Genomic DNA, 27,615 nt, shown 5'->3' on the forward strand with positions numbered 1-27,615 from the left:
AATGCCTGCTTTATGGCCTCTGCCAAATGAAGCACAAACTTAACTACATCACCCCCCCGACAGGACAGGGGAGGGGGCTGGAGGTGGCACACTGGGCTGCCTCAGCCCCCTAATCTAATCACTGGCGTGGGTCATTTCAATTACGGACACCAGAGTGTGGTGGGGGACCTGGCTGCTCATAAAAGCCTCCATGCTGTTGCTCAGCTAATTATGAAGCTCTTACTGTCTCAGCAGGTAAATAACTCAGGACTGAAAGGTTCGGGCTGCTGAGATGGAGCATGAGCCAGGGAACAGGACAGGGAGATGCCTGGGATGGGAGCCCGGGCACAGATGGGGTCGCAGGGAGGGAGGCACAGCCGTCCTGGAGGGAACAGGAGAACTGGGGTCTCTGCCCTGGGACGATCACCCAACATCCAGGAATTGGGGGAGGAATTCCCTACCTTAAACACAAGATTGAAGTTTTCTAGAAACCTCAGCGCCACACCGTTGGATAAAAATTTCAGCTCCACCTCCTTTTGCTAACCTTGTCTTTTTTATTTTTTTTAAAAGATTTTATTTATTTATTCATAAGAGACACAGAAGTAGAGGCAGAGACAGAGGCAGAGGGAGAAGCAGGCTCCTCACAGGGAGCCTGATGTGGGACTCGATCCCAGGACCCCGGGATCATGCCCTGAGCCCAAGGCAGATGCTCAGCTCAACTGCTGAGCCGCCCATGCGTCCCTAACCCTGCCTTTATGTGTATATTTAGATCCTTGGGAAGGGAGAGGGCCCCGGGGAGCCAGGGGCAGTTCCGTGCTGGCTGTCCCTGGGGTTGGAGCTGTGATCTCTTTGGTTTGCCTCCTGGTCTGACCTGTCCAGGCTCAAAGCTGGAGCACAGAAGCTGGCCGGGTCATGGAGGTGTAAGGCGAGGGGCTCAGCTTCCTCCACCACAACAGCTCCTCCCCTGGAGGACACGCAGGGAGCCAGAGCCCCCGGCTATGGGCTGTGCACGGGGCGGCAGGCAGGCTGTGGGGGAGCACGGCAGCAGCTCTGGAAGCTATTCTGAGATCCAATGACATATAAAATAGAGGGCTGCCTGTCTAGCCTGGGTGCTTAGCTCAGCCTTTACTCTCGACGTCAGCGAAGTCCCCAAAATTGGAGCTGCGATTTCTTGGTGAGTTCTGAAACTACCTTAAATTCTGGGAAACGGCAGATGGTCGGAGCATTCACAGCTGGGAGAATCCCATTTTTGCTCTGTTCCTCAGTTTCCTTCCTCTGTGAAACAGGAATCGTGAAACTTCTAAGCATTTGGAGGAGCCGAGCTGAAGCTGCTCTGTAAATAACGGCTGCGGGCGCCTTGTCTTCCTCCCTCTGCACAGGGCCTCTGGGCCCTGGCTGCCAGGTCGAGGTCACGGCCACTCGGTGCTTGGACGGAGGTCCAAGGCTTCCCTCCTCAAGGGCTGACCCTTCCAAGCAGACATAAAGAACCTGAAGACGTTCTCCGGGGAGGAAGCGAAGGGGGGCTGCATGGAGAGTGGAAGCCCCACCACCCACGGCCCCTGCTAGAAGGCCTGCGATGGCTTCAGTCCTTGGCCTGTGGATCCTGGAATGAGGGCGCCTGCAGGGAGAACCAGAGCCCGTAACTGGACTCTGACTGAAGTACTGGAACAAGGACCTCACACCACAGACTTAGGACGAGAATCCATCTGTTGACAGCAGGCAGGTCTTGTTGTTATTTTGGGATGTATCATCTATTTTTCAAAGTACCACTAAATACATGGCTTCACTCTGATCCTCAGAGTTCTGTGATTTGGGTAGAGTGAGTCGGAGCAACCCCAATGCCAAATAGGGTAATTGAAGCTCTGAGAAGTTAGCTCCAGGTCCCCTGGCTAGATAGTGATAGAGCCAGGACCCAAACCAGGTGCCTTCTCCAGGGACAGCTGGAAAGGAAGGAGACTTGGTAGTGAGGAGCTCACGGCAGGCCTTTGCCCCTCTAATAACCGAGGAAGTGAAGAGCAATCTAGCAGGTGGTGGCAGCAGGTAGAGGCAGAGGAGGCCAGGAACAGAAAGGAGGAAGTGAGGAGGGAAACAGGTGGAGGTTTGCATGGACACTTCCTGTTCACAAACTTCTTATGTTCCTCATTTCATTAACAGCAGCAGTGGAATTTCATGGACAATTGGCGTTGAGCACTAACTGGGAGGTAATGAGAGAGGGAGGATGCAGGTAAAGGCTGTTTGAATTTAAATTCTTTTTCTTTAGGGGGAAGGGGGGGGGTAGGTTTTTTTTAAAGGCAATTTTAGCGCCGCAAAAAGTTCCTAGCAAACAGCTTTGGACTTTTGAGTCCTCCACTGACAGCATTAGGAGTGCTGATTCTCGCTCAGCCTACTGTGGTCTACCCAGCAAGCTCCCCATGGCTGCCCTGACAGCGGGCAGAGGGACACAGGAGGACAGGGAGTCTGATCTTGGGGCGACTCTCCCCTCAGACCTGGGAAGACACGCGAGAAATGTGTCCAACATCAGCAGTGAGCTAGGATGAATTGCTCTGCGATGGTTATTGCACAGCTGCCATGAGCAAAACTCTGTGTGGACTCCGGCAGAGATGGGACAGAAACTAGAATTAGAAAACAGGGTGACTCTTCCAGGAGTATGTGGTCTGTGTGACAGGTGATGCACATACACATGTACACACACCCCACAAATGTACACATACCCAACAACACACACCCCAACACACACATATCCACACATACACAGCACACATGTACACACATACCCCACATCACACACCTCTGTACACACACGCATATAAATGCACATGCACAGCACACATGTACACACAACACACTCATGTACACACAACCACAACACACACCTACATACACATGTGTATACACCACATGCAGACATGCATCCCACATCACACACACACCTGCGTACACACATGCATACACACGTACATACCCCACAACACATACACCTATGTACACACACTCCACACACGTAGGTACACATAAACATAGGAGGCCATAAAATATTCAAAGGAGGAAGGATATAGAAGAGGATAATACCAAAGATAGAGAGAAGGGGACAGAGTCATGAGATGATCAGAGGAAGAAGGTGGGGGAAGGCTGTTCTGAGCAGGGTCCTTAGACGGAGTGGCACACAGATTGGTGAAACAAAAGAATATGTCAACTAGCAGCAGAGGTTTGGGTGGAATGGCAAGCTGGTTAGGCTAGATGGAAGCCTCCATAAAAAGAAGCAATGCGAAATGAAGAAAGTCGAAATAAGAGGAAGGAAAATTTGTGGAAGACTTGAGCTCTAACCTTAGAATTCAAGCTGTGGGGCCACGGGAACTGTCATAAGATAAGCTAGTTGGTGCAGATTTGGCTACTAGAGAGTAAGAGCCAGAAGTTGATGAGTCACCCAAGTGCCCTGTCATTAGGGCTCTTCTGTCTTAACAAATAAATGCGGGCATAGAGGGAAGGTACAGGACCATTGGGACTGTCATGGTTAGTTTTGTGTGTGAATTTGGCTAGGCCACAGGACCTAGATATTTGGTTAAACATCATTCTAGGTGTTTCTGTGAAGGTATTTTTTTATATGAGATTAACATTTAAATCAGTAAACTTGGGTAAAACAGATTCCCTTCCAGAATGAGCCTCATCCGATTAGTTGAAAGCCTCAGTAGTAAAACACGGGCTACCTGGAATAAGCGGGAATCCTGCCAGCAGATCCTCCTGCCTCTGCTTTGGACTCAAACTGTAACTACTCCATGGGTCCCGGCCTGCCAGCCTACCTGCAGATTTTGGACTTGTCAAGCGTCCACAGCCATGAGAGTATTATGGACTGAATCGTGTTACCCACCCTCAAATTCATGTTGAGGTCTTAACCCCCAGTACCTCAGAATGCATATCTGGAGTAGGGCCTTTAGAGAGGTGATTCAGGTTAGGTGAGGTTATTAATGTGGGCCCTAATCCAATAGTTGGTATCTTCGTAAAAGGAGGAAATTCGGATACAGATATGAACATGCACAGAGGTAAGGCCGTGTGAGAACACAGGGACAAGGCAGCCATCTGTGGGTCAAGGACAGAGGCCTCAGAAGAAGCCAACCCTGCTGACACCTTGATCTCAGACTTCCAGCCTCCAGAGCTGTGAGAAAAGGCATTTCTGTTAAAGCCACAAAGTCTATGGTGTTTTGTTATGGCAGCCCTTGTAGACTAATAAAACGATAGTGGATTATAATCTCCTTGAACCCAAGGACCATGCATGAAGCCTATCACCCAGCTCAGGGCCTTACACATAGTGTGTGTTGGCTAAATGTTGTGCTAGATTGGGTCTGATGGGCTTGTTACCGGCTTCTCTCCAACAGTGATGTGGTGCAGGGGAAGAGATGCTCATCTGAGACACCGGGAACAAGAGCTTCAGGAAACAGATGTGCCTTGAATCTTGCACCCTGCTTTGTACAAGATTGTCCTTAGGAATCAAGTCAAGTGAAGAATGACATATTTTGTATTCTCTGGTCTGCCTAACATAACACCAGGACTTAACTGATACTCAGTAAACTGAGTCATTCAGTTTACTGAATGACCAAGATAGAACTGGGAGATGAAGTGATCTTACACTTAAAAAACAAAAAACAAAAAAACCTAAACTGTCAAAACATGTATGTATGTAATGTACCTAGACATTTTCTGAAAGAAATTGCTAATGGTGGTCAGTTTTGGGGAGTGGAATAGAATAAGAAGGCAAGCTTCCTTTTCACTGTATACCATGAGATTTCTGGACATTTTTGTCATGAATACATTCATCCTAGGTCATTCAGTACCTCAGCAGGTGTGAACACCTGCACTGCAACAAGAGGTGAGGAGCTTTTTAACCCATTATGCTCCATTCCCTCCTCTCCACAAAACCCATTAGCCTGCCCTGAGTCTCCACGAGCTGCCCCACAGGGCCCAGAGGGAGCACAGGGTGATGGCATAGAGCCCCAGCATGATGGTGTAGGCTTGAAAGAGCAGTCGGTCAAAACGTTCCAGGAGGGCCAGCCATTTAACCTCCTGTTGGTCTGACTGGTCCCAGGTTTGGAAGTAGGCGCTGATGGATTTAAGCTGGAACCAGACTTCTTCCAGGGTTCCTGTTGGGGCCAGATGCTCTCGACAGATGGGCTCTGTGTGAGAGAGGAAAACATCCTAGGTGAGCCAAGGGCTCCCAAAACCCCCTGGGCTTCCCACTGGAGCCAATGGAAGCCAGTGGAAGCCTTGGTAAGCTGCTTACCAAGGAAGGTTTGTGGGCAAAACAGGGTGGCAGATTGGGTTGGGGTTGGGGCCTCCCCCCTACCTGCTGACGGGAGGATAGGCTTTGCAGAAGGAAGCAGAGCTGTGTTGTGCAGAAAAGACATCTAGGCTAGATCCATCCAGGAGATTTTCCGAGCTGGGGGCCAGCCCCACTGACTCAGTTGGAGCTTTAGGGACTGGGATGATTATTTTTGTTTAATTGTGATATAATTTACATATGACATTATATTTCAGGTGTACAGCATAATAATTATATATATACCAAAATTATGTCTTGAACATAACCCTGGCACAGCAGGTGGGTGGTAGGTAGAAGGTCCCCAGGTCCATAAGCATTAGGAAAATGCTGGGAACCAGCAGACTCACGACATAGATGAATGTACATATATACCAATACATCAGAATAAGTCTGGTTAACCTCCACTACCACACAGTTACACACTTTTTTTTTTTCTCATGATGAGAACGTTTAGGATATACTCTCTTTAGCAACTTTCAAGTATACAGTAAAAATACAGAACGCTTCACAAGTTTGCCTATCATCCTTGCACAGGGGTCATGCTAACCTCTGTATTGTTTCGATTTTAGTATGTGTGCTGCCAAAGCGAGCAGTGGGGTAATTCCTACATTGGTTCCCATTAAGCAACAGGGATCCAAATGCATACAAGCATGTGTGCACACACACCAGTACTCTATGATTCTGGGGCCAGTCGCTCGGTCACTTTAGCTAACCGGTTAAAACTGGAAAATACAAACAAAAACAAGCAAAGTCAACTGAAGGTCTGACCTCTGAGCTAAAGTGTGGCTTTCTGGAAAGCCAGCAGGTCTCCAGAGAAGTAAGATAAATGCATCACAGAAGCAAGTGTTTCAAACTTTTTGCACAGCAGGACACATGGCCTGGTGCTCCACTAATGGGACCCGGTGCAGAGAGTGTGATAGAGCAAGCCTGGGTAGGGACCTTGAGGTTTCTCACTAACCTGGGACCCCAGCAAGCTGGGCTCTGGGATCTACTCTAGGCCCATCGACATCAGTGTCCCCTTGAAGGCAGAAGAGGGGCCGCTCCTGCCCGCTGTTCCGCTCATCATGGAGCAATTTGACCAACAGGATGGACTTAAATAAGCTGATCACCAGGAAAGCCATACTGACTGTGAAGAAGACCCCTGAGGGAAGGAACCAGAGGAGGTGGAATTAGCCAGAATGTCTGGGGCTCTCCTGCCCCTGATCTGAAATGCAACATCAGGTCTGTGACAGGAATGATGGAAGTTGGGTGTCTGGTGTCCCCGTGGGTGCTTACCAATCAGAGGGGTGCTCACTGCACTCCTTGGCATCTCATCAGACATGTTGACCCTGAAGACGGTGTAGCCTACCAGTACGCTGGTCTTGAACATAATCCTGGCCCGGCAGGTGGGTGGTAGGTAGAAGCTCCCCAGGTCCACAAGCATTAGGAAGATGCTGGGAATCAGCAGGCTCACGATGTAGACCAGCGGGCGCCTGCGTATCACCACCTGGCCAGGGACAAGGCATCTACTGAAGAGAAGGTCTGCACTGAGGGGCTAAAATCCAAAGCCAGGGACATCTGGGTGGCTTAGTGGTTGAGTGTCTGCCTTCAGGTCAGGGTGTGACCCTAGGGTCCTAAGATCGAGTCCTGCATCAGGCTCCCTGCAGAGAGTCTGTGTCTTCCTCTGCCTGTGTCTCTGCCTCTCTCTCTGTCACTCTCATGAATAAGTAAATAAAATCTTTTTAAAAACTAAATAAAAGTTAAAAAAATAGAATCCATAGACATCCCAACATTTTTGCATAATGTGAAAAGACTGTAGGTAGAAAAAGATTTTGTGGTTTAGAAAATAGAAAAAAAAAACCCTTTAAGCTTTTATGTGGAACTAACATTACTAATTATAAGAAGAAGCATCAGCATCTATTTGTTTGCCACCGGCCATGTGCCAGGCACTAGCCTAAGTGTCTCCTGTGTCCTGTCCTGTTCAATCCTCACACCCACTTGAAGGGCTGGGCATTAGTATCTCCATTCTACAGACAAGGAAACTGAGGTTCACAGAGATTAAACTGCTTGTTTAAACTCACACAGCCAGCGAGTAAACAGCCTGTTTTAAATCCAGGTCTTACACTAAGATCTTTCTCCTTATGCCACTTATGCAACATCTGGCACTGTTCTCGGCTTACCCTGACTTCCTCTGTGGAATGTGAGCACCTCAGCACTTGTGTGTCTGTCAGAGTTTGGGCAGGAACAAATGGCACCCCTGGGAGATCTGAGGAGAGCTTAGCAAAGAGACCGCTTACAAGGTGTGGGCAGGCAGAGGGCAACCACAAGAAGGAGGGTGGTGCCCTGGATGTTTGAGAGGACTGACTGAGTTATCCTTACCCTTAGCCCTGATGGGGCCCAGGGCTGGGAATGTGACTAGAACCTGAGGAGAGAGAGCCCACACAGGATCTGGGGCTCCCTCTTGGGGGCACAGCCAGCCTGGTGGTGATTCCACAGGGAGAAAGATGGAGAGATAACCATCTTACTCTCCCTCCCCCTCCTCCTGCCAATCCATTCCCTCTTCCTACTGGTCAATGAGGCTGCAGCTCATCTCCAGAAGCACAGGGCAGCAGAGGGGCCAAAGTGGATCTAAGCAGGGGGAACAATGAAGATGCCCAGCAGCATGGCCAGGTATACAGAGCTGCTGAGTGGGGTTTTCAGCTGGGGATATGAGACTCAAAGTTGCTCTGCTACTGCCATTTTTTGTATGCCTCACTTCTCTGGGATGGTGGTAGGAAATGTCTTTAATAAACACAAACTATTTTCATCAGGGAATGACAGGACTGCTTCCCGTAACACTTTGAGGGCAAGAGCAGCAATGATGAAAAAAATCCCTCATGGGGCCAAAAATAATCCCTATTTTATAGTGGGTATTCAGGACATGTCTACTGAACAAATGAAGGTTCTGAGCCCTTTTCTGTGGGATCTGGGAACAAAATAGTGTCTGCAGTCTCCCATTTCTCTGATTCACTACACAACTGAATGCTTTCTAGGTGTCCAATTAACATGTGAGATGCTTTGACACATGTGACGTGGTTTATTTAATTCTCACTGTGAGCTTCTTGGCAGGTCATGGAACACGGCCATTCTAGAGTCGAAAAAATAAAGCTCGGTTCCTGAAGTAAGTTGAGTAAATGGCAGAGCTGGGCTGTGCCCGGTTCTCTTCCACCACAGAGTCGCTACAACTCTTGATCTGACCAGACATCAGAGCTGAGTTCTTCTCCCTCATCTTTGCCTCCTGCTGTGTGAGGCAAGCAGATAGGGAGAAGCCCAGGCAGAGGCCAGGGCCAGAGGAGATGGTGGTGGGAAGAGCTTGGTTGAGACCAGATATCTAGCGCCTTGCAGAAGAGAACGGGGTGGGGGCTCCCCAGCCACTAAGTCTGGGAGCATATCCCGACTCTGTGGAGCTCGGCAGGTCAGAGCTGTTTGGAGGATTATAGTCTATTAGGCATAACTGGGCGCAAATATCTGAACAAAAGCAACACTCAGGCTTTGTAATAATTCAGTTAAAACACATTTCTACCAAAGCATGGTCAACAAGGAAAACAACAACAAAATGACCTGTCGTCCACTTCACCCTCTCAAGCTGTCTTCATCATGCCATGACAGAGATGGCAGTGGTTAGCTGGGGATGGTAGGACGGGAGTCAAGTGGTCAGAGTCCACCAGGGTCTTTGTGGTGTGCCCGGCGGGGTGGTGGGGGGTGACCAGGACTCCCCTAGACTTCCTGGCAGATATGACATGAAGAGGTTGGAAAGGGTAAGAACACCACCCTAAAGAATGTCCAAGTAGCCACGATGGTTAAGCAGAAACAGCCCAGACTTAGTCAAGAGAATCAAGCTCCAGAGGCCTTCAATTCCAAGTGCCCCGATATGTGCCAGTTTAAGTGATCCTGGGTATATGCCTTGATTTTTCACTTTTTAAAAGCACTTTATTGGGAAGGCCATAGGGTGTAGGTGGTTGAGCATCCAGCTCTTGGTTTTGACTTGGGTCTTGATTTCAGTGTCATGAGATTGGGCCCTGCACTGGGCTCCGCACTGGGCATGGGGTCTGCTTGGGATTCCTTCTCTCCCTGTGCCCTTCCTCTCTCCCTCTAAAATAAATAAATAAATCTTTTAAAAAGAACATTTAAAAAATTAAAAAGCACCTTGCTTTTGCTTGCTGAACATCTTGGCTACCATTGAGATGGGCTGTTGTACTGTGTCAATAACGCTCCTGTGTAATGAGCACATGGTTAGGTGGTTCCTCTCTACCCAGAGGCTCATGTAGAGAATGAACATTAACCTGGGCCAGAACCAAAGATGGCTCCCAGTTTTACCAGACCATGTGCCCCCCATGGTGCCAGGGAAGAAGTGTGGCAAGCGCCAAGGGACTGGGAGAGGCAGGCTGGCTCTGGGAGCATGCGGCTTGGGAAGGTACACAGGGCCCAGCACTTAGAAGGGCCTGGCGCTTGGTTGCATGCTCTGCTGGTGCCATTTTGAAACTCATAATTTTTTAACAGGGAGCCCCACATTTTCATTTTGTACTGGGCCCCACCAGCCAGGCAGCCAGTGCTATCAGGAGAATATGTGTCCCTGGAGATCAGCAGTGGCCAAAAGTGGAAGGGAGACATGTAGCTACAAGGATACACAGCTCCTCGACATAAAGTAGCAATCTCCCCCGCCTGTGTTTGGCTCATAAAATTATACAGCTAAATAGACCCCTCTTTGGTTTTTTTTTTTTTTTTCAAGAACAAAGGACCTTCCTTTTTACTTAGTTTGACTTAGGGGAAATATTACTTATGGACTAGACTAATTTTCTCTACAAGCCCAGTACAGCCTAAAGAAATTCTTATTTTATCATATAGCTTTCAGAAATGGCTTGTTTTCGCATCTCGTTTGATCCTCAAATCCCTTTATTGTCTTGTTCAAGAGACATTAATTGAGCATGAACAGAGGGTCAAGTACTTTTTTTAAGTATTGGAATTAGAATAGTTAATAGGATAGGTTTCTGCCCCTCCCCATCCCATGGAATCTGCAACCAGACTCTGGTGGTTGGATGTTTTAGTCTGCAGATGGAAGACTGTCCCAGAATGGACTATACCCAGAACCTGTACCTGATTTAGATGAAGGGATTTGGGACCTTCTGAGTTTATATTTAGATTATATTTTGGTCTCAGAGTGGTGCATGAAATAGGTTAAGACATTTAGGGATGCTAGGATAGGGTGAATGCATTTTGCACATGTGATGAACAAGAATTTTGGGGAGCCAGAGGGCAGTGGACTGTAATGGGTTGAATAATGGCCCCAAGAACTAATGTCCTTCCTGGAAGCTAAGAATGTGACCTTATTTGGAAATGGGATCACTGTAGATATAATTAATTGGTTCAGATGAGGTCTTATTACTCCAGGAGGTGGACCCTTATTCCAAAATAACTGGTGTCCTCATGAGAAGAAGAGAAGAGATACACAAAGGAGAATGCCACACGAGGATGGGGACAGAGACTGGAGTGATACATCTACAAGCCAAGGATTGCTGGCAGCCACCAAAAGCTAGGAGAGAGGCATGGAACAGGGTCTCCCTCAGGGTTCCCAGAAGAAACTAATGCTGACACCCCGATTTCTAGGCTCCAAAACTGTGAGAGAATGAATTAGTTTTAAGGTACCAGTTTGTGGTACTTTGTTATGGAAGCCCTAGGAAACTATTATAGGCAACTCGCTCAGTAACACACAGTGGACAAATGCCAAAGAATGGACTGGAATATGCTACATTATGTTGATTTGTGAGCTACATATAGGATTAGCATGTAGTTTCTGGAGTCAGACTGCCTGGGTTCAAGCCCAAGCTCCATAGTTACCCTATACACCTTGAGCAAGTGACCTAGACTTGGGCAAGTTAACTTCTCTGTACTCTAGTTCATCCATTTGTACGATTTGTACTCAGAGCATCAATCTCATAGGCACGTGAGGTTGACACGTACAAACTCTTAAAATGGTGCCTGGTGTCAAGTAAATGCTCAGTTTTGTGGTTATTGTTACAATGTCTCCCTAGGCAGCATTTTGAGGAGCCCTGTTTTACTTATGCTTGTGTCCTCGGTGGGTCCACTGAGACTAGTACATGATAAGAGCTCAAAAGATATTTGCTGAGTTATACTGGAGTCCATGAGTACTGCTACTTTTAGTTTCAGTAGGGTGAGAGTGTGGAGTTAGCACAAATGGGGGTTCCCCTCATGAGGTCAGTCCTCCAAGGGCTACCTCTTTGCAGGTCATGCCAGAGACAGTAACTGCCTGCGGATGCTGGGGAGGAAAGTACGTCACCAGATTGGTGAGACGCTGCTCTCTGCGGAACTGCCCCTACCTGGAGCCCATCACTTCTAATGGACTAAGGGAGCTGGTGCCTTTAAATTCCACAGAAAGGGAAGAAAAAGCACTTTAGTTTCAGTCCGTGTTCTCCATTAGACACCCTTCAGGTGTTAGCAATATTATGCCACAATTTCATTATCCATTAAAGCCAGGTAATAATAAGTACACAAAGGTATTTGGAGCCTATTGATGTTAATGAAAGAGATCAATCTAATTCAGAATGTGTGTGTGGAGAGCTCCTTGGAGATGGAATAGGCCCCAAGGTTAGCCTCTAATTGCCTCCTTGATGGTAGACCCCACCAGTACTCAATTTTGCATGACCGTCTTTATGACATAGCTGGAACTTTTGACGCCCAGACTCACGCTTCATACAGACGCCTATCTTCCTTCTCTCCCAAGCCCCTCCCAACATTCCCAACTCAGAAAGAATGGGAAAGTTACTGCCATCTAAGTAAGATCCTTGCACAGGAGGGAGAGTTTCTTGGGTCTGGACCATGGGTCAGGCTCAATTAGCAGAAAGTCCATGATTCCAGGGATACTTGAGTGACCCTAGAGAGATATCTAGAACCCTAAATTCTCTTTCTTTTCTGTCTCTCTCCCTCTCTCAATCTGGTGGAGCTCAGAAAGATCTTCTATCAAGTTTATGAGCTGCATTCAATAGATTGCTCAACAAAACCACTCTAGAAAGGACAACTATGTTAGAGAAAGAGGATAGACAAGGCACCTCTCTTTCTCCAGTGCCCTTCTGCATTTTTCTAGGACTCCCCTGCATGGCCCCCACCTCCCGCCTACATGAACACTTCACTCAGTGTGAGGATAGCTTAGTGTTGGGCTCACTTTACTTCCCACAGTTGTCCACCCTCTTACATCCAAAATGAATTCTCACATTTTTATTCCTACGTCCTCCCACTTCTACCCTCATTCTTAAAAAAAAAAAAAAAAATCAAACCTAAAACCCAAAACCCAAAAAACAAAAAGCTGCCATACAGAAATCAAATCCTCACCCTGCTGTTTCTGGGAACCAGCACCTCCGATAATGTATTGGAGGTAACCTCCCCTCCTATGGCTATTGGATTGGGAGCTGGGCTGCACACAGCCATGTCTGTAGGCAGAAGTGCCTGTGCTCTGGGCCCCCTGTGGAATGCAGCCGGACTCCAAAGTGTTAGCTGTGCCCTCTGATAAATAATATGTGTCCTGGAGCCAGCAGATATGATTGCACATTTGCTGGAACCAACAAGGCATTCTGAGCATTTGATTTCATATCAGGGGCAGCAGTATACATCAGGCCCAGAGTGACAAACATATTTGGAACAGATCATTCTTCCTCCTGCCTGCCCCCACTTGTCTTCAACCCCCCGCTGGGCAGCCTGGACTAGGAAACAGCACATGATTAGTTTAAGAGGGAGATGGCCCTTTGCTGTCAGGACCCTAGTAGACCAAATGTTGGCATGGAACCAGGCTCTGAATTTCACATCATTGTCCAAGGGCTACTGAAGGACACCAGGATACTTGAGTTGTTGACTTCAGAGTATGATGATTGGTATGGAGTAAAAGAACATAAGCCTAGCCATGGTACACATAGCAGGCATGGGGAGGCATGGAGGCTGAGAGAAGTCAAAGGAGACAGAGGACTGAGATAGTCACTGAATCTACTTTAAGTCTTTTCAAAGTTGTAGAGCTGCTGCTGAGCCTAGCTCCCTGCCCTGGGAAACATGATCTGTGACTATTCAGGCTTCTTTCCCTACCCTGTTCCAGAGGGCCAGGGTGGAAGCCAGCCCTGCTAGAGAATCCACATTAGCCCCAGGGCAAAGGGACCCAGGGGAAAGCTCCAAAAGCATGAAATCCTATCAATGCCCACCTCTAGCATGCCTCAGTATGACCCCGTACATGGAGATGAAGTATGACAGTGAATGGAACAGAAGAATGGGATCACCGTTCCTGACATGCAGAGAAGCTTCTCCTTTCCTTAAATAATCTGTTATGTCTCTGTTCATCATATTTAAAATGGAGCTACTACAGAGAAAACCTTTTGCCACTACTGAGAGGACAAATTAATATTCAGGGTAAGGGGTGACATGTAGCCACAAATAGTGGCTGCTTTATGGAGAGTGTGTGTGCATGCATGTGTGTGTGTGTGCGTGTGCGTGCGCATACTCCTTTATCTGTCCCATCTCTTGCCTGTGTTTGTCTCTGTCGTGCAGTGTAGGTAATGGTGTGTGCAGCGCTCTCTGGAGTGCTTGGTAGGTGACTATGTTCCACCTTGCACGTGCTACTCCCTCACATTTCCCTTTAATGCTCTCCATTATTCGGGCTGCATTAATAATGTTTGTGGGCTGATATCTTTAAAATTAATGAGGTGTTTACTCTTAGCCAAGAAACTCATTGAAATTAAAAAAGCTTTCTTTTCTTCCCCTCCTTTTCTCTTGCTTAAAAAAAAAAAAGAAGGTGGACAAACAAGCCACAATGCCAGCTTTGTTAAAATCCAAGCAGAACAGGGAAACACCCAAACCCCACCACCAAGAAGGTGTGAGTTGTGATTAGTTAGTTATCCATTGAGTCAGGTTCAAACCACAGCTATTTCTGGGAGGCCCTGATTTAACAAGAGCTTCACTAGAAAACTGCATGGGACACCTATTAACAATGGAGGGGCAATCTGTGGCCTCAATAATAGCTTATTTCAATACCACCCTCTCTTAGCATAGAATTATCCAGCATAACCATAGCACCTAGTCTAGTCTGAATTTTCCTTCTTATTCAAAGGGTTTGTTTCCAGAATTCATCCTGTGTATGACCCTGACTTGTCTATAGTCTCTGTTTTTCAATCAAACATCATCGGGCATGAAGGACTTTTCCCCACCCAACTACCACCACCACTAGCTGACTTGGTGCAGAAAAGCAGAAATTAATACTAATCATGGGTCTACCAGTTGCATGAACTTGCTGCAAACCACTTATCAGAACAGTTTGCCAGAAAGGCCAGGGAAGGAAGGGTGGCTGCCTCTGGAGTGTAAAACATTAGGCTTCACTGTCCTGCACCCCACCTCCTAAGCTCCTGCTGGAACAAATTTCTCCATGACAATGCAGCCAAGAATATCCCTGGTGGTGCAACTGAGAAGTCTGGCTTCTCAATGAGTCCTTTTTGAGCAGTTGTTCTCTCTGATTCAGAAACCACCACAGTCTCTGAGGACCCTGTAGGTTATCTGTTAACTAATTGCTCAAGATAGTCCAGTTAATAACAATAATCTTATAAATTTGTATCTGGGATTAATAATTTACTTAGTTAAAAACAGAACAATAATGTTGAAGAGACACTCTTCTCCCAATTTTTTGTTGTTGTTGTATGTGGGTTTTCTTTTTTCCCTCTCTGTAGCAATTAGGAATGAGGATGTTAGTATGTACTGAAGGCTTGAGGATGTCTGCTATGGTGGGTGGCTCAGGTGCCTGAAAATCATTCTTTCTATACCCACATACAGAAGTCCTGCATCTGTGACTAAATCTCTGGGCTGTGAAATGCCTTAACACAAGGGGATGTCCAGAGCCTCCAGAATCATCTGTTCTCCGAGGTAATGAGTGAGAATATGCAACAGAGCAGTGACTCCTCAGCCCAGCATGGCAAGCCTAAGCCTGCAGGGAAGTGGCCAGCGGGATCAGGGAGGAAAAGGACCTACATTAAACTGAATCTGCGCAAAATCTCCAGCGCTGCTCTGCAGGATGTTGTATGTTGAGGACACGGAAAGAAGTTCCCACTCACTGTCATTCAAAAATTCTTTCTTGTCTTGCTTAATGTCTTCTCTGCTCCTCAGGAAGGCCAGGTTGACATCTTCCACTGAAAACAACATAAACAAGTGACTTCCCCACAGAGAGAGGCACCGGTAATAGCCCCCTTTCCCAACTTCCAGTTTAAATTCTTCCCTTTGCTCCTGCCGCCACGTGCACAATCTCCCTGAGATGGGATTCCATACAACCATTATGAATGAGGGATAGATATGTGGAATAAAACCTTTCTAGCAGCGAAACAAACAAACAACCTAACCGTGAATTTACAGTTTGTACTCCATTATCCGTAGAATGATAGTGCTGGTCCTGACTTCTATAACCTTCTTGATGGCAGCAGAGGGTGAATATGGTATTCCCAAACCAACAGCAGCAATGAGCTATGTATCTGGGCACAGCACTGTACTTTGTCTGAATTACAACAGAAACCAAGTAACTATAAGAAGAGATTTAGGTTCTTGTCACTTCTGTGCAAGAATAAAATAAGCCTCATAGACAGAATCTCACCTATGTGTGCCAACCCAGCACGAGTGTGTCTCCCACCAGCAGACTAGGCCTGTCGTGGTTTACCTGTGTGCAGGATGCTACTGAAGGTCAGGCTGCAGTTCTGGATGTCAAACGGAAAAGCGTATGTCTCTAAACTGCATGTAGTAACGACCTGCATAGGCTTAGAGTTCTTAATGGTCCCAGAAGAGTTCACATAGACATATGGAAGGTCAGGTGACCCCTCAACGTCCACCCTATGAGAAACACAGGAGAGCTTGCTGTTACAGAGAGGGCCTTCGTCATTTCAATCCACAAACGGAACTGATTATGAGATGGTAGTGACCATGATATCAAGAACTAGCCTAGAAGTGCAAAGACAGATTCACATTTCCCATGATAGAATTCACCCTGGCAAAGATGGATTCAGGAATGCCTCAAAAGTTAATTTACTTGCTACTCTTGCAACACAGGCATAACCCATGGGTAACCTCAAGCATTTGTTGTAATCAAATCTCTATCTATCTTAAATGATGTCAACCCATGGTCCTTCTAACTTGAATATTCCCAACACTGTGATTCTCTTCAAGTTGAGAAACAAAAAATAGCAACAATGACCAAAACAGCAATGGGCCTGAATAGTCCAAGCAGCTTAAACCCCATGGAAATACACCCCGGAACACTTACAATTCATTAATGATGATGTCAGGGGCCCAGATGTCACTTAGAGGTAGAGAAATCTCTCTAATCTCATCAAACATGCTGGGGTTCCAGGATAAAAACTCATCATCCCAAACCTGTTAGCAGTAGCCAGAACAGAAATTTATTAAAAGGGGGAAATGTCAAGCTCACCAAAGAACCGAAGAGGGATTTGGATGAATAACCCAACTGATCTGCTTGTTGGCACTATTAGGGGAGAGGACTTTCCTTCCAGCTCCTAAAGATGGTGCCCCAACCAGAAAACATGGCTATGTATCTTACACAGATTCTAATAAATTAGGTCTGCTGCAGAAGCTAACTTGCAAACACAAAGAAAATATCTATTCCTTAGAATAATTATATTTTGCAACAGATTAAGATCAAGAGTCCAGCATGTATGGAAGGAAACATCATTTACCTCTTGGTACCATATACTTGTCTTTAATTTTTGGTTCTGTGCATCCTGCAAAGCAAAAAGAAAATGGGTACCAAATATTAGAATGTCAATAAATCAAAGTCCAATTCAACAGTATGATAACTCAGAGAAAGAAAATCAAATATAACTAAAAATGTTGATGTTAAAAGCACCTCCTTAACTGTTTAAATCTGAGTATTCTTGGCTCCTATTTATTACACACGTCTGTCATTACAAACTTTGCTATAGCATCTCTGACAAAATGGTGCTATGACTACACCTGACATCTTGAATGATTTGCTAATCCCTTTCCACCCCAATTAGTTATTCTGCCATTAATCAAATTAAAAAATGACATGTAGCCTTAGCCAACTCTGGGCTAAAAAGATGAGACCAAGCTTTTATTTGTAATCAAGATATTATTCATAATATTTTAATGAGTGTTATCTCAACTGCTCTTGGCAGCCATTCCTGTGAAGTTACCTTATGTTTAGATTTCTCTGCTTATCAAACAGACTGAATGAGCTTAATGTAAATGAAGTGCATTTTTGGTGATATAAATAGATGTGATTTCTCTATGTCTGCAATGAGTCAGTAAATTTTTTTAAAAGGCCCCAAAGAATAACAACCAAAAAAAGAACCCATTCCTTACTAACTTTTTTTCATATCTACTTTAGTAAAGCGCATTCTAAAACTACTATGTTCTTAGGAATTAAGAGGAATATCTCACACCATGTACAAACATTAACTCATTAACTCAAAATGGACTGTTTTGAACCTAAATGTAGGAGCTAAAACTATAAAACTCTTAGAAGAAAACATAGGAGGGGTGCCTGGGTGGCTCAGTTGGTTGGGCAGCTGACTCTTGGTTTCGGCTCAGGTCATGATCTTGGAGTCTGAGGATTGAGCCCCTCACTGGGAAGTCTGCTTGAAGGTTCTCTCTCCTTCTTCCTCTGCCCTTCCCCCCACTCAAGTGTGCCGGCTCTTTCTGTCTCAAATAAACAAATCTTTTTTTTTTTCTTTTTTTCTTTTTAAAAAAAGAAAACATAGAAGTAAATCTTTGTGACTTGAATTGGGCAGTCAACTCTTAGTTTGGACACCATAACCACATGAAACCAAAGAACACATAAATGGGATTTCATCAAAATGAAAAACTTTTGTGCTTTAAAGGACACATCAAGAAGTAAAAAGACAACCCACAGAATGGAGATAATATCTGCAGATCATATATCTGATACGGAGTTAGTATCCAGAATATACAAAGAATTTCTACAAATTAAAACAAAACAATGACCCTACTTCAAAATGGATCTTCCTTCAAAGTGGATATACAAATGGCGAATAAGCATATGAAAAGATGTTCAACATCACTGCTGTGGATCAAATTAGGTTATTATGTCCTTCCAAAATTCATATATGACTAAATTTGGAGATGGGACTTTGTTTTTTTTAAGATTTTATTTATTTATTCATGATAGACATAAAGACAGAGAGAGAGAGAGACAGACACAGGCAGAGGCAGAAGCAGGCTCTATGCCAGGAGCCCAATGCAGGACTTGGTCTGGGGACTCCCAGATCACTCCCTGGGCCAAAGGCAGGTGCCAAACCGCTGAGCCACCCAGGGATCCCTGGAGATGGGACTTTGAAGAGGTAGCTAAAATTAAATGAAAGCACCATCTATTAGGATTGATGGCCTTAGAAGAAGAGGAAGACAGAATGATCCCTTTCTCTCCCCCGTGTGGGTATACAGGAAGAAGGCAGCTATCTGTAAGCCAGGAAGAGAGCTCTCACCAGGAATATAATTGGCTAGAACTTTGATCTTGGACTTCCCAGCCTCTAGAACTGTGAAAAATAGAGTCTGTGGTATTTGTGACGGCAGTCCAAGCTGACTTATACAATCACTAATCATTAGGGAAATGCAAATTAAAGCCACAGTGAAATACCACTTTACTCTCATTAAGATGGCTGCTAAAACAAAACCAAAAAAAAAAAAAAATCAAACAAAAACAGAAAATAAGTGTTAGTGAAGATGTAAAGAAATTGAAATCCTTGTGCACTACTGGTGGGAATATAAAATGGTACAGCTGCTATGGAAAACAGTGGCAGTTCCTAAAAAATTAAAAATAGAATTACCATATGGTCTAGCAATTCCATTCTTTGGTATAAATCCAAAAGAACTGAAAGCAAAGGCTCAGTTATTTGTACACCCATGTTCACAGCACCATTATTCACAATAGCCAAGGGGTGGAAGCAACCCAAGTGTCCATCAAAGATGAATACATAAGCAAAATGTGGCATATACATACAACGTAATATTATTCAGCCTTAAAAGAGATGGAAATTCTGACCCATGCTACAGCATGAATGAACCTTGAGGCGACACCACTTCCTTCCAAGTTTTACCAGCTGAGAGATTCTGAAATAGATCATGTTTTTTACAATCAGCATTATTTAGTTAGATTTGATTTTCTTCCTCTAAGCTCTCATACTGTTGAACTAGGCTTTGATTTACTAACATTGTAAGATGTGATATCTCCCCCCACTAAAGCACAAAGGGCTCAGTTCTAGGCTTAGTGGCCATCAATGAGGGGTCCCCCCAAATAGGGGGGTAAATCAACTTCAAAATACAGTTTGTATTACTGGGAAATATAAGTTTTAACTATTCTTTCACAACAAATATATTTTTTAGAACTGTGAAACATCCTGACCATTTTTTAAAAATCTCTGTCATGCCAAGTCCTGAATGTATCACTGACTCAGTCATGTGGCTGGGGATACTATTATTTTATCCAGTTGATTGTTATTAACTGCCATGTTGATGCCTTAGCTCATTTTCCTCTTCCTGCCCATTGCTTTGTCATATTACATGTAACAAGTGTTAAGAATTTATCCCCAATATATTGCGGGGGGGGGGTGTCTGGGAGCATTTGTCATTCAGCCCTAAAGAACACAATGTCAAAAAGGAGTTTGAAACTAAAACTGAAATCTTTTTTTTTTTTTTTTTTGTCAAAGGAAACAAGTTTCTCAATGCCAGCTGGTGAACATAATTGGTTCTCTGGTGGCATTATTCACAGCTTTTCCCTCTGTGTATCTCTCTCTCTCTCTTTTTTTTCTTTAGATACCTTCCATCTTGCTTGTTAAAAGCAAAGGATATTTCAGAGAATTGGAATTCATTAGTCTTCCTAACAGAGGGAGTCTATTTAGATCTAAATTGGTGGTTAGCAAATATACAGATAATTCCCGCACATTCTTATTTATCTTTCCCAGTTCCAAAGACTATAGAAACAGATGCCTCAACGTCTGGCTGGGAGGCTCTAGTCAATGGACTGGAATACAAAGGTATCTGGGATTCGGAATTGACAAAACTCAATAGAAACAAATTGAAACTCTTCACTGTTGAGTAGACTATCTCTATAATCAGATTTCCCTAAGGTACTCATAATACTCAGAAATTCTAAGACGAGACTGTAGTCTTTCATATAAACAAAACAGGAGGCAAAACATTATAATGGGAGCGAGGTGCCATGGTGAAAGCAGGGCTGAAAGCTCTTCACTCCAAACAAAAGTTGCCAGAAGCTCAGCTGCTGGCAGATGTACCCAACAAGTTATCTATTCTTGTCCGATCCTGTGCAGGATTTCATCAAGTCTTTCAGAACTGGCCCCACCTCCACAATGAACTTTAGACTCAGCCCTGCTGAATGTAATGGAGACATTTGCGAAGCATATTAGACTATTTTAATCAATTAATTGCTTGATGGGTATCTATCCAGTATGTTTGAAGTAAGATATGCTGCACTGCATATTATGGGGAATATGAATATTAGTAAGCCCGTCCTTCCCGCAGGCAGCTTATTAGTAAATTAGTGCATGTGACATCTTAACAAATAGCTCTGTGTGTTACGAGATATGTAGACTTCAGTGGATTTAAAGGAAGGAGACATTGCTGTCAGCTTGCAGATATGAGGGAAATCTCTTTTGGGAGCTGAGATTTCAAGTACTGTTATATTTTGCAGATGGAGAATGAAGACAAAGACTTCCTGTGGAGGAAAGAGCATACAGGCAAGAGACAACAAGGGGTTGGTTTCTTTGCAGTATTGAGGAGATGAGGCTAAGGTAGTAGACAGGGATAAAACTACAGGGATGGGCTATGAGATTTTTCCAGATTTCTGAAGGAAAGTCAGCCATATCCAATAAGACACATTTACTGTCATAACGTATTCTAGTAAGAAATCAGGCTAGGGGCACCTGGGTGGCTCAGTGGTTGAGCATCTGCCTTTGGCTCAGGTCATGATCCTGGGGTCCTGAGATCGAGTTCTGCATCTTGCTTCTCCCTCTGCCTATGTCTCTGTCTCTCTGTGTGTCTCTCATAAATATATAAATAAATCCTTTTAAAAATTAGTATATTCCATGATAGTGGAGAAAAACATATCTTTGAAAAAATAATGGTGTTCTCCTTAATGACCAGAAAGAATCTGGTTTTATTTTCATTTATCAGGATAGAAAGAAACAGATTTTTAAAAATTCAATTTGACACAGTTGTCCTAAGGGAAAATATTAATATAGAAACTTTACTTCTTTTCTATATTTATCTCCAAATAATCCTCTGGAGGAAAGTGAAGTATGGGGTAGAAAGAGGGAGAATGAGGATTGACCTAGGGTGGCCTTATTCCTTTATCCAAAGTTGATCATCAGCATGTCCTGGGGCTTTGCATGACATGGCTCACATCATGTGTCTTTATTCAGACCATGCTATTCCCATTGTACTATGTCTGTAAGCACTGCAGGCATGAAAAACCACTGACAAGTAGCAAGGACTAATATCTCTTAAGTACATGAAGATACAGCTCCAGGAAATTTACTCTCAAAAATTTTAGTTCAATATCCAATTACAGAGGAAATTTAAGGAAGTTTTCTGTTGAAGCTTTATGTAATACCAGGCCTTTGGAGTCGGGTGGATATTTCCTGGCATTTAATTAAACAGTTTCCAGAATCTTAAATCTAGAACTTTTGCTAAAACTGAGATTTGTGTGTGTGTGTGTGTGTCTCTGTGTGTGTGTGTGTGTGTGTGTGCATATCATTTAAAGTTCCTGTTTACAAAGAAATAATGATTAGGGATTTATTTATCTAAGCTGGAGGAAAGTGATGTTAAAATAATTTGTGGGGCGCCTGGGTGGCTCAGTGGGTTAAGCCGTCAGCTCTTGATTTCAGCTCAGGTCATATCTCAGGGTTGCGGCCAATGTCGGGCTCTGTGCCCAGCAGGGAGTCTGCTTGAAGATTCTCTCTCCCTCCCTCTCCTTCTGCCTCTCCCCCTGCTCATGCACATGCTCACTTGCTCCCCCAAGTGAATAAATCTTAAAAAAACAAAACAAAAAAACTTGTTGTGTCAATTATACTTTTAGTTTCAACTTTTTTTATCAATTACAATGCCTAATTCTCAGTAAAAAAATCAGAGTCTATGATTCACAGCACAGCATTAGACAGTGACATAAGAAAATATCTCCATTTCAATAAAAATAAATTATTAACTTATTTTAACTAAATACATTAAAATAGTAACATACTATGTATGTAAATGTAAAATTGAAGACAAAAAATAATACAAAGGACAGAGGAGCAGGTAAATGGAATTTTACTGTTGTAAGATTTGTACAGTTTATGCGAAGGGTAATAACAATAATTCTAAGTACACTGTATGAAGTGAGTGATGGTTATAGAAATCCCTAAAATAACATCTAAAATATAATACAGAGGGATACTGAAAAGCCAACAGAAGAACTAAAGTCAAAAATTTTTTAAATGTTTAATTTACTTAAAATAAGGCAAGAGAAAAGGAAAAGAACAGCAACAACAAAAACAGATGGGACAATTAGAAAAGAAATAGCAAGATGGTATTGGTAAATGGACAAGATGGTTCAATTAAAATGTATAGATTGACAGGTTACAATTTTTTTTTAAAGTGCAATGCCCTGGAATCCTACTCAGCAATAAAACCAATGAACTCAAGAACTGCACAACATGGGGGAATCTGAAGGGAATTACACTGAATGAAAAAACCTATCCCAGAGGTTACTGTATTGCATGTTTGCATTTATAGAATCTTCTCAAAATAACACAATTACAAAGATGAAGGAAAGATTTGTTGGTTGCCAGTGGTTAGAGACAGGGGACAGGGACAGGGGTGAGGCTATAAAAGAGCAGAACCAGGCAGCTCTATGGTAATGACTGTGTAGCTCCATTTGTGGTAGTGGTGGTCACACAAAGCTACATATATGATAAAGTTAACACATACACACACACATGAATATATGTAAAATTGGAGAAATCTGAATAAGTTCTATGGATTGAACCAATGTTAATTTTCTAGTACAGGTACTATACGACACTTGCCTAAGATGTTAACATTGGGGGATATTGGGTGAAGGGTTCAGAACCTCCCTGTAAATTTATTTGCAACTTCCTGTACATTTATAATTATTGAAAAATTAAAGTTAAAAAAGGAAAGCAAGACCCGACTATATGCTGTCTCCAAGGAATGACTTTGAATATGTCACACAGAGACTGAAAAGTCTCTTCTTCTTCCATGTAAAAAGGAAGCATGAGAAAAACTTTAAGGAAAAGATTTTAGCAGACATGAAGAGGGGTATTTCATAATGATAGAAGGATCTGTTCATCCAGAGGACATGTAACTCTAAATGTATACTCACCTAATAACAGAGCAGAGAAATAGACAAAGCACAGTTATAATTGGGGATTTTAATACTCCTAACTATGAAATTAGTAGAATGACAAAAATTTAAAGAGTTAGGGAAGATTTTGATAATACTATTGAACACATTTGTCAAATTGACATTTATGGGATAGTACACCCTTCTATTCAACTGGAAGTCTGAGCCAGTGCAACAATGAAAGGAAATACAGGTATGAAGAATGGAGATAAAGAAGCAAAACTGTCATTATTCACAGACAACATGACCTTCTACATAGAAAATCTGCAAGAATCTACAGAAAGGCCTCTAAAACTGGATAAGAGATGGTAAGGTCCCAGGATCCAAGGCCAATACATGCAAATCAACTGTATTTTTGTATGCTAGCCATAAACAGCTTCATTTAAAAATACCATTTATAATAGTACCAAAAATGTGAAATGCTTAGGGATACATTTAACCAAATATGTGTAAAACACTGACAACTACAAAATATTAGTAGGAGGAATTAAAGAACTAAATAAACAGAGAGATAAAATGTGCTCATGGATGGCAAGACTAAGATTAAGATCACCTTAATCCAAATTCATCTATAGATTTAATGTAATCCCAATAAAAACTCCAGCACTTCTTAAAAATAGAAATTGATTCTAAAGTTTATATGAGAGGGGAGGGCAAGATGGTGGAAGAGTAGGTGCCTCAACTCGCCTGGCCCCACCAACTTACCTAGATTACTTTCAAATCATCCTGAAAACCTACCAATTTGACCTGAGATTTGAAGAGAGAACATCTGGAATGCTACAGAGAGAAGGATTTTCGCTTCTAACAAGAATCATCTAGGGTGAAATTTACTTAGGTCGTGGTTGATATTCTTGACGCAGCCCACTCATACAGCCACTCTGCACTGAGCAAAATGACTATAAAGAAGAACTCACCACAAAAGAAAGAATCAGAAACAGTACTCTGTGCCAGAGTTAAAAAATTTGGATTACAATTCGATGTCAGAATGCCAGTTCAGAAGCACAGTTATGAAGCTACTGGTGGCTCTGGAAAAAAGCATAAAGGAATCAAGAGACTTCATGACTGCATAATTTACATCTAATCAGGCCAAAATTAAAAATCAATTAAATGAGATGCAATCCAAACTGGAGGTCTTAACAATGAGGATTAATGAGGTAGAAGAAAGACTGAGTGACATAGAAGACAAGTTGATGGCAAGGAAAGAAGCTGAGGAAAAAAGAGAAAAACAATTAAAAGACCATGAGGAAAAAAAAAAGACCATGAGGAAAGGATAAGGGAAATAAATGACAGCCTCAGAAGGAAAAATCTACATATAATTGGGGTTCCAGAGGGTGCCAAGAGGGCCAGAGGGCCAGAAAGCATACTTGAACAAATTAGAGCTGAAAACTTCCCCAATTTGGGGAGGGAAACAGGTATTCAGATTCAGGAGATAGAGAGGTCCCCCCCCTAAAATCAATAAAAACCATTCAACACCTTGACATTTAATAGTGAAATTTGCAAATTCCAAAGATAAAGAGAAAATCCTTAAAGCAGCAAGAGACAACAGATCCCTAACTTATATGGGGAGAAATATTAAATTAATAGAAGACCTCTCCACAGAGATCTGGCAGGCCAGAAAGGGCTGGAAGGATATATTCAGGGTCCTAAATGAGAAGAACATGCACCCAAGAATACTTTATCCAGCAAGGCTCTCAATGAGAATAGAAAGAGAGATAAAGACCTTCCAAGATAGGCAGAAACTGAAAGAATATGTGACCACCAAACCAGCTCTGCAAGAAATATTAAGGGGGACTCTGTAAAAGAATGAGGAATCCCAAAGAAATAATCCACAAAAACAGGGACTGAATAGGTATTATGATGATACTAAATTAATATCTTTCAATACTAACTCTGAATATGAATGGGCTAAATGACCCCATCAAAAGGTGCAGGGTTTCAGACTGTATAGAAAAGCAAGACCCATCTTTTTGCTGTCTACAAGAGACTCATTTTAGACCTAAGGACACCTACAGCCTGAAAATGAAAGGTTGGAGAACCATTTACCATTCAAACGGTCCTCAAAAGAAAGCAGAGGTAGCAATCCTCATATCAGATAAATTAAAGTTTATCCCAAAGACTGTAGTAAGAGATGAAGAGGGACACTATATCATACTTAAAGGATCTATCCAACAAGAGTACCTAACAATCATGAATACTCATGCCCCTAATGTGGGAGCTACCAAGTATATCAATCAATTAATAACCAAAATAAAGACATACTTATATAATAATACACTAATACTGGGAGACTTCAACATGGCACTTTCTGCAAATGACAGATATTCTAAGCACATCATCACCAAAGAAACAAGAGCTTTAAATGATACACTGGACCAGATGGATTTCACAGATATTTACAGAACTTTACATCCAAATGCAACTGAATACATATTCTTCTCAAGTGCACATGGAACTTTCTCCAGAATAGACCACGTACTGGGTCACAAATCAGGTCTCAACCGATACCAAAAGATTGGGATCGTCCCCTGCATATTTTCAGACCATAGTGCTTTGAAACTTGAACTCAATCACAAGAAGAAATTTGGAAGAAACTCAAACATGTGGAGGTTAAAGACCATCCTGCTAAAAGATGAAAGTATCAATCAGGAAATTAGAGAAGAAGTAAAAAATTCATGGAAACTAAGGAAAATGAAGAGACAACCATTCAAAATCTTTGGGATACAGCAAAAGCAGTCCTAAGAGGGAAATTCATCACAATACAAGCATACCTCAAAAAATTGGAAAAAACTCAAATACACAAGCTAACCCCGCACCTAACGGAACTGCAGAAAGAACATGAAATAAAACTTACACCAAGCAGAAGAAGAGAGTTAATAAAGATTTGAGCAGAACTCAATGAAACAGAGACCAGAACAGATCTACAGATCTACAGAGCTGTAGAACAGATCAACAAAACCAGGAGTTGGTTCTTTGAAAGAATTAATAAGATAGATAAACCATTAGCCAGCCTTATTAAAAACAAAAGAGAAAAGACTAAAATTAATAAAATCATGAATGGAAAAGGGAGAGATCACAACTAATACCAAGGAAATACAAACATTTAAAAAACATTATGAGAAGCTATACACCAATAAATTAGGCAATCTAGAAGAATGGACACATTTCTAGAAAACCACAAACTACCAAAACTGGAACAGGAAGAAATAGAAAACCTGAACAGGCCAATAACCAGGGAGGAAATTGAAGCAGTCATCAAAAACCTCCCAAGACACAAAAGCCCAGGGCCAGATGGCTTCCCAGGGGAATTCTATTAAACATTTAAAGAAAAAACAATACCTATTCTACTAAAGCTGTTCTGAAAGATAGAAAGGGATGGAATACTTCCAAACTTGTTTTATGAGGCCAGCATCACCTTAATTCCAAAACCAGACAAAGACCCCATGAAAAAGGAGAATTATAGACCAATATCCCTGATGAACACAGATGCAAAAATTGGCTAGGATCCAACAGTACACTAAGAAGATTATTTACCATGACCAAGTGGGATTTATCCCTGGGATGCAAGGCTGGTTCAACACTCATAAAGCAATCAACGTGATATATCGTATCAACGAGAGAAAAAACAAGAACCATATGATCCTCTATATAGATGCAGAGAGAGCATTTGACAAAATACAGCATCCATTCCTGATCAAAACTCTTCAGAGTGTAGGGATAGAGGGAACATTCCTCGACATCTTAAAAGCCATCTACAAAAAGCCCACAGCAAATATCATTCTCAATGGGGAAGCACTGGGAGCCTTTCCCCTAAGATCAGGAACACAACAGGGATGTCCACTCTCACCACTGCTATTTAACATAGTACTAGAAG

At 43.1% G+C, this 27,615-nt stretch overlaps 1 protein-coding gene and 1 non-coding gene across 7 annotated transcripts in view; both read right to left on the reverse strand.

The window, feature by feature from the left end:
- Window positions 1-3,557: 3,557 nt before the first annotated feature.
- The window catches only part of HTR3B (5-hydroxytryptamine receptor 3B), a 54,427-nt gene continuing 30,369 nt past the window's right edge, over window positions 3,558-27,615 (reverse strand). For all 6 annotated transcript variants that reach the window (XM_041773094.1, XM_041773095.1, XM_041773093.1 and 3 more), the window contains 7 exons: window positions 17,023-17,067; window positions 16,593-16,702; window positions 15,993-16,162; window positions 15,317-15,474; window positions 6,566-6,776; window positions 6,249-6,431; window positions 3,558-5,144 (listed from right to left, as the gene is read on the reverse strand). In XM_041773094.1, the coding sequence (XP_041629028.1) occupies window positions 4,894-5,144; window positions 6,249-6,431; window positions 6,566-6,776; window positions 15,317-15,474; window positions 15,993-16,162; window positions 16,593-16,702; window positions 17,023-17,067 (1,128 nt within the window). In that variant the 3' untranslated portion in view covers window positions 3,558-4,893. The remainder of the gene's footprint in view (window positions 5,145-6,248; window positions 6,432-6,565; window positions 6,777-15,316; window positions 15,475-15,992; window positions 16,163-16,592; window positions 16,703-17,022; window positions 17,068-27,615) is intronic.
- LOC121501036 lies at window positions 5,780-5,883 on the reverse strand. The gene has a single exon (XR_005990485.1). It is a non-coding gene; the product is annotated as a U6 spliceosomal RNA (small nuclear RNA).

The sequence above is a fragment of the Vulpes lagopus genome, chromosome 10 (genome assembly GCF_018345385.1).
Source record: "Vulpes lagopus strain Blue_001 chromosome 10, ASM1834538v1, whole genome shotgun sequence".
NCBI classification, from domain to species: domain Eukaryota; kingdom Metazoa; phylum Chordata; class Mammalia; order Carnivora; family Canidae; genus Vulpes; species Vulpes lagopus.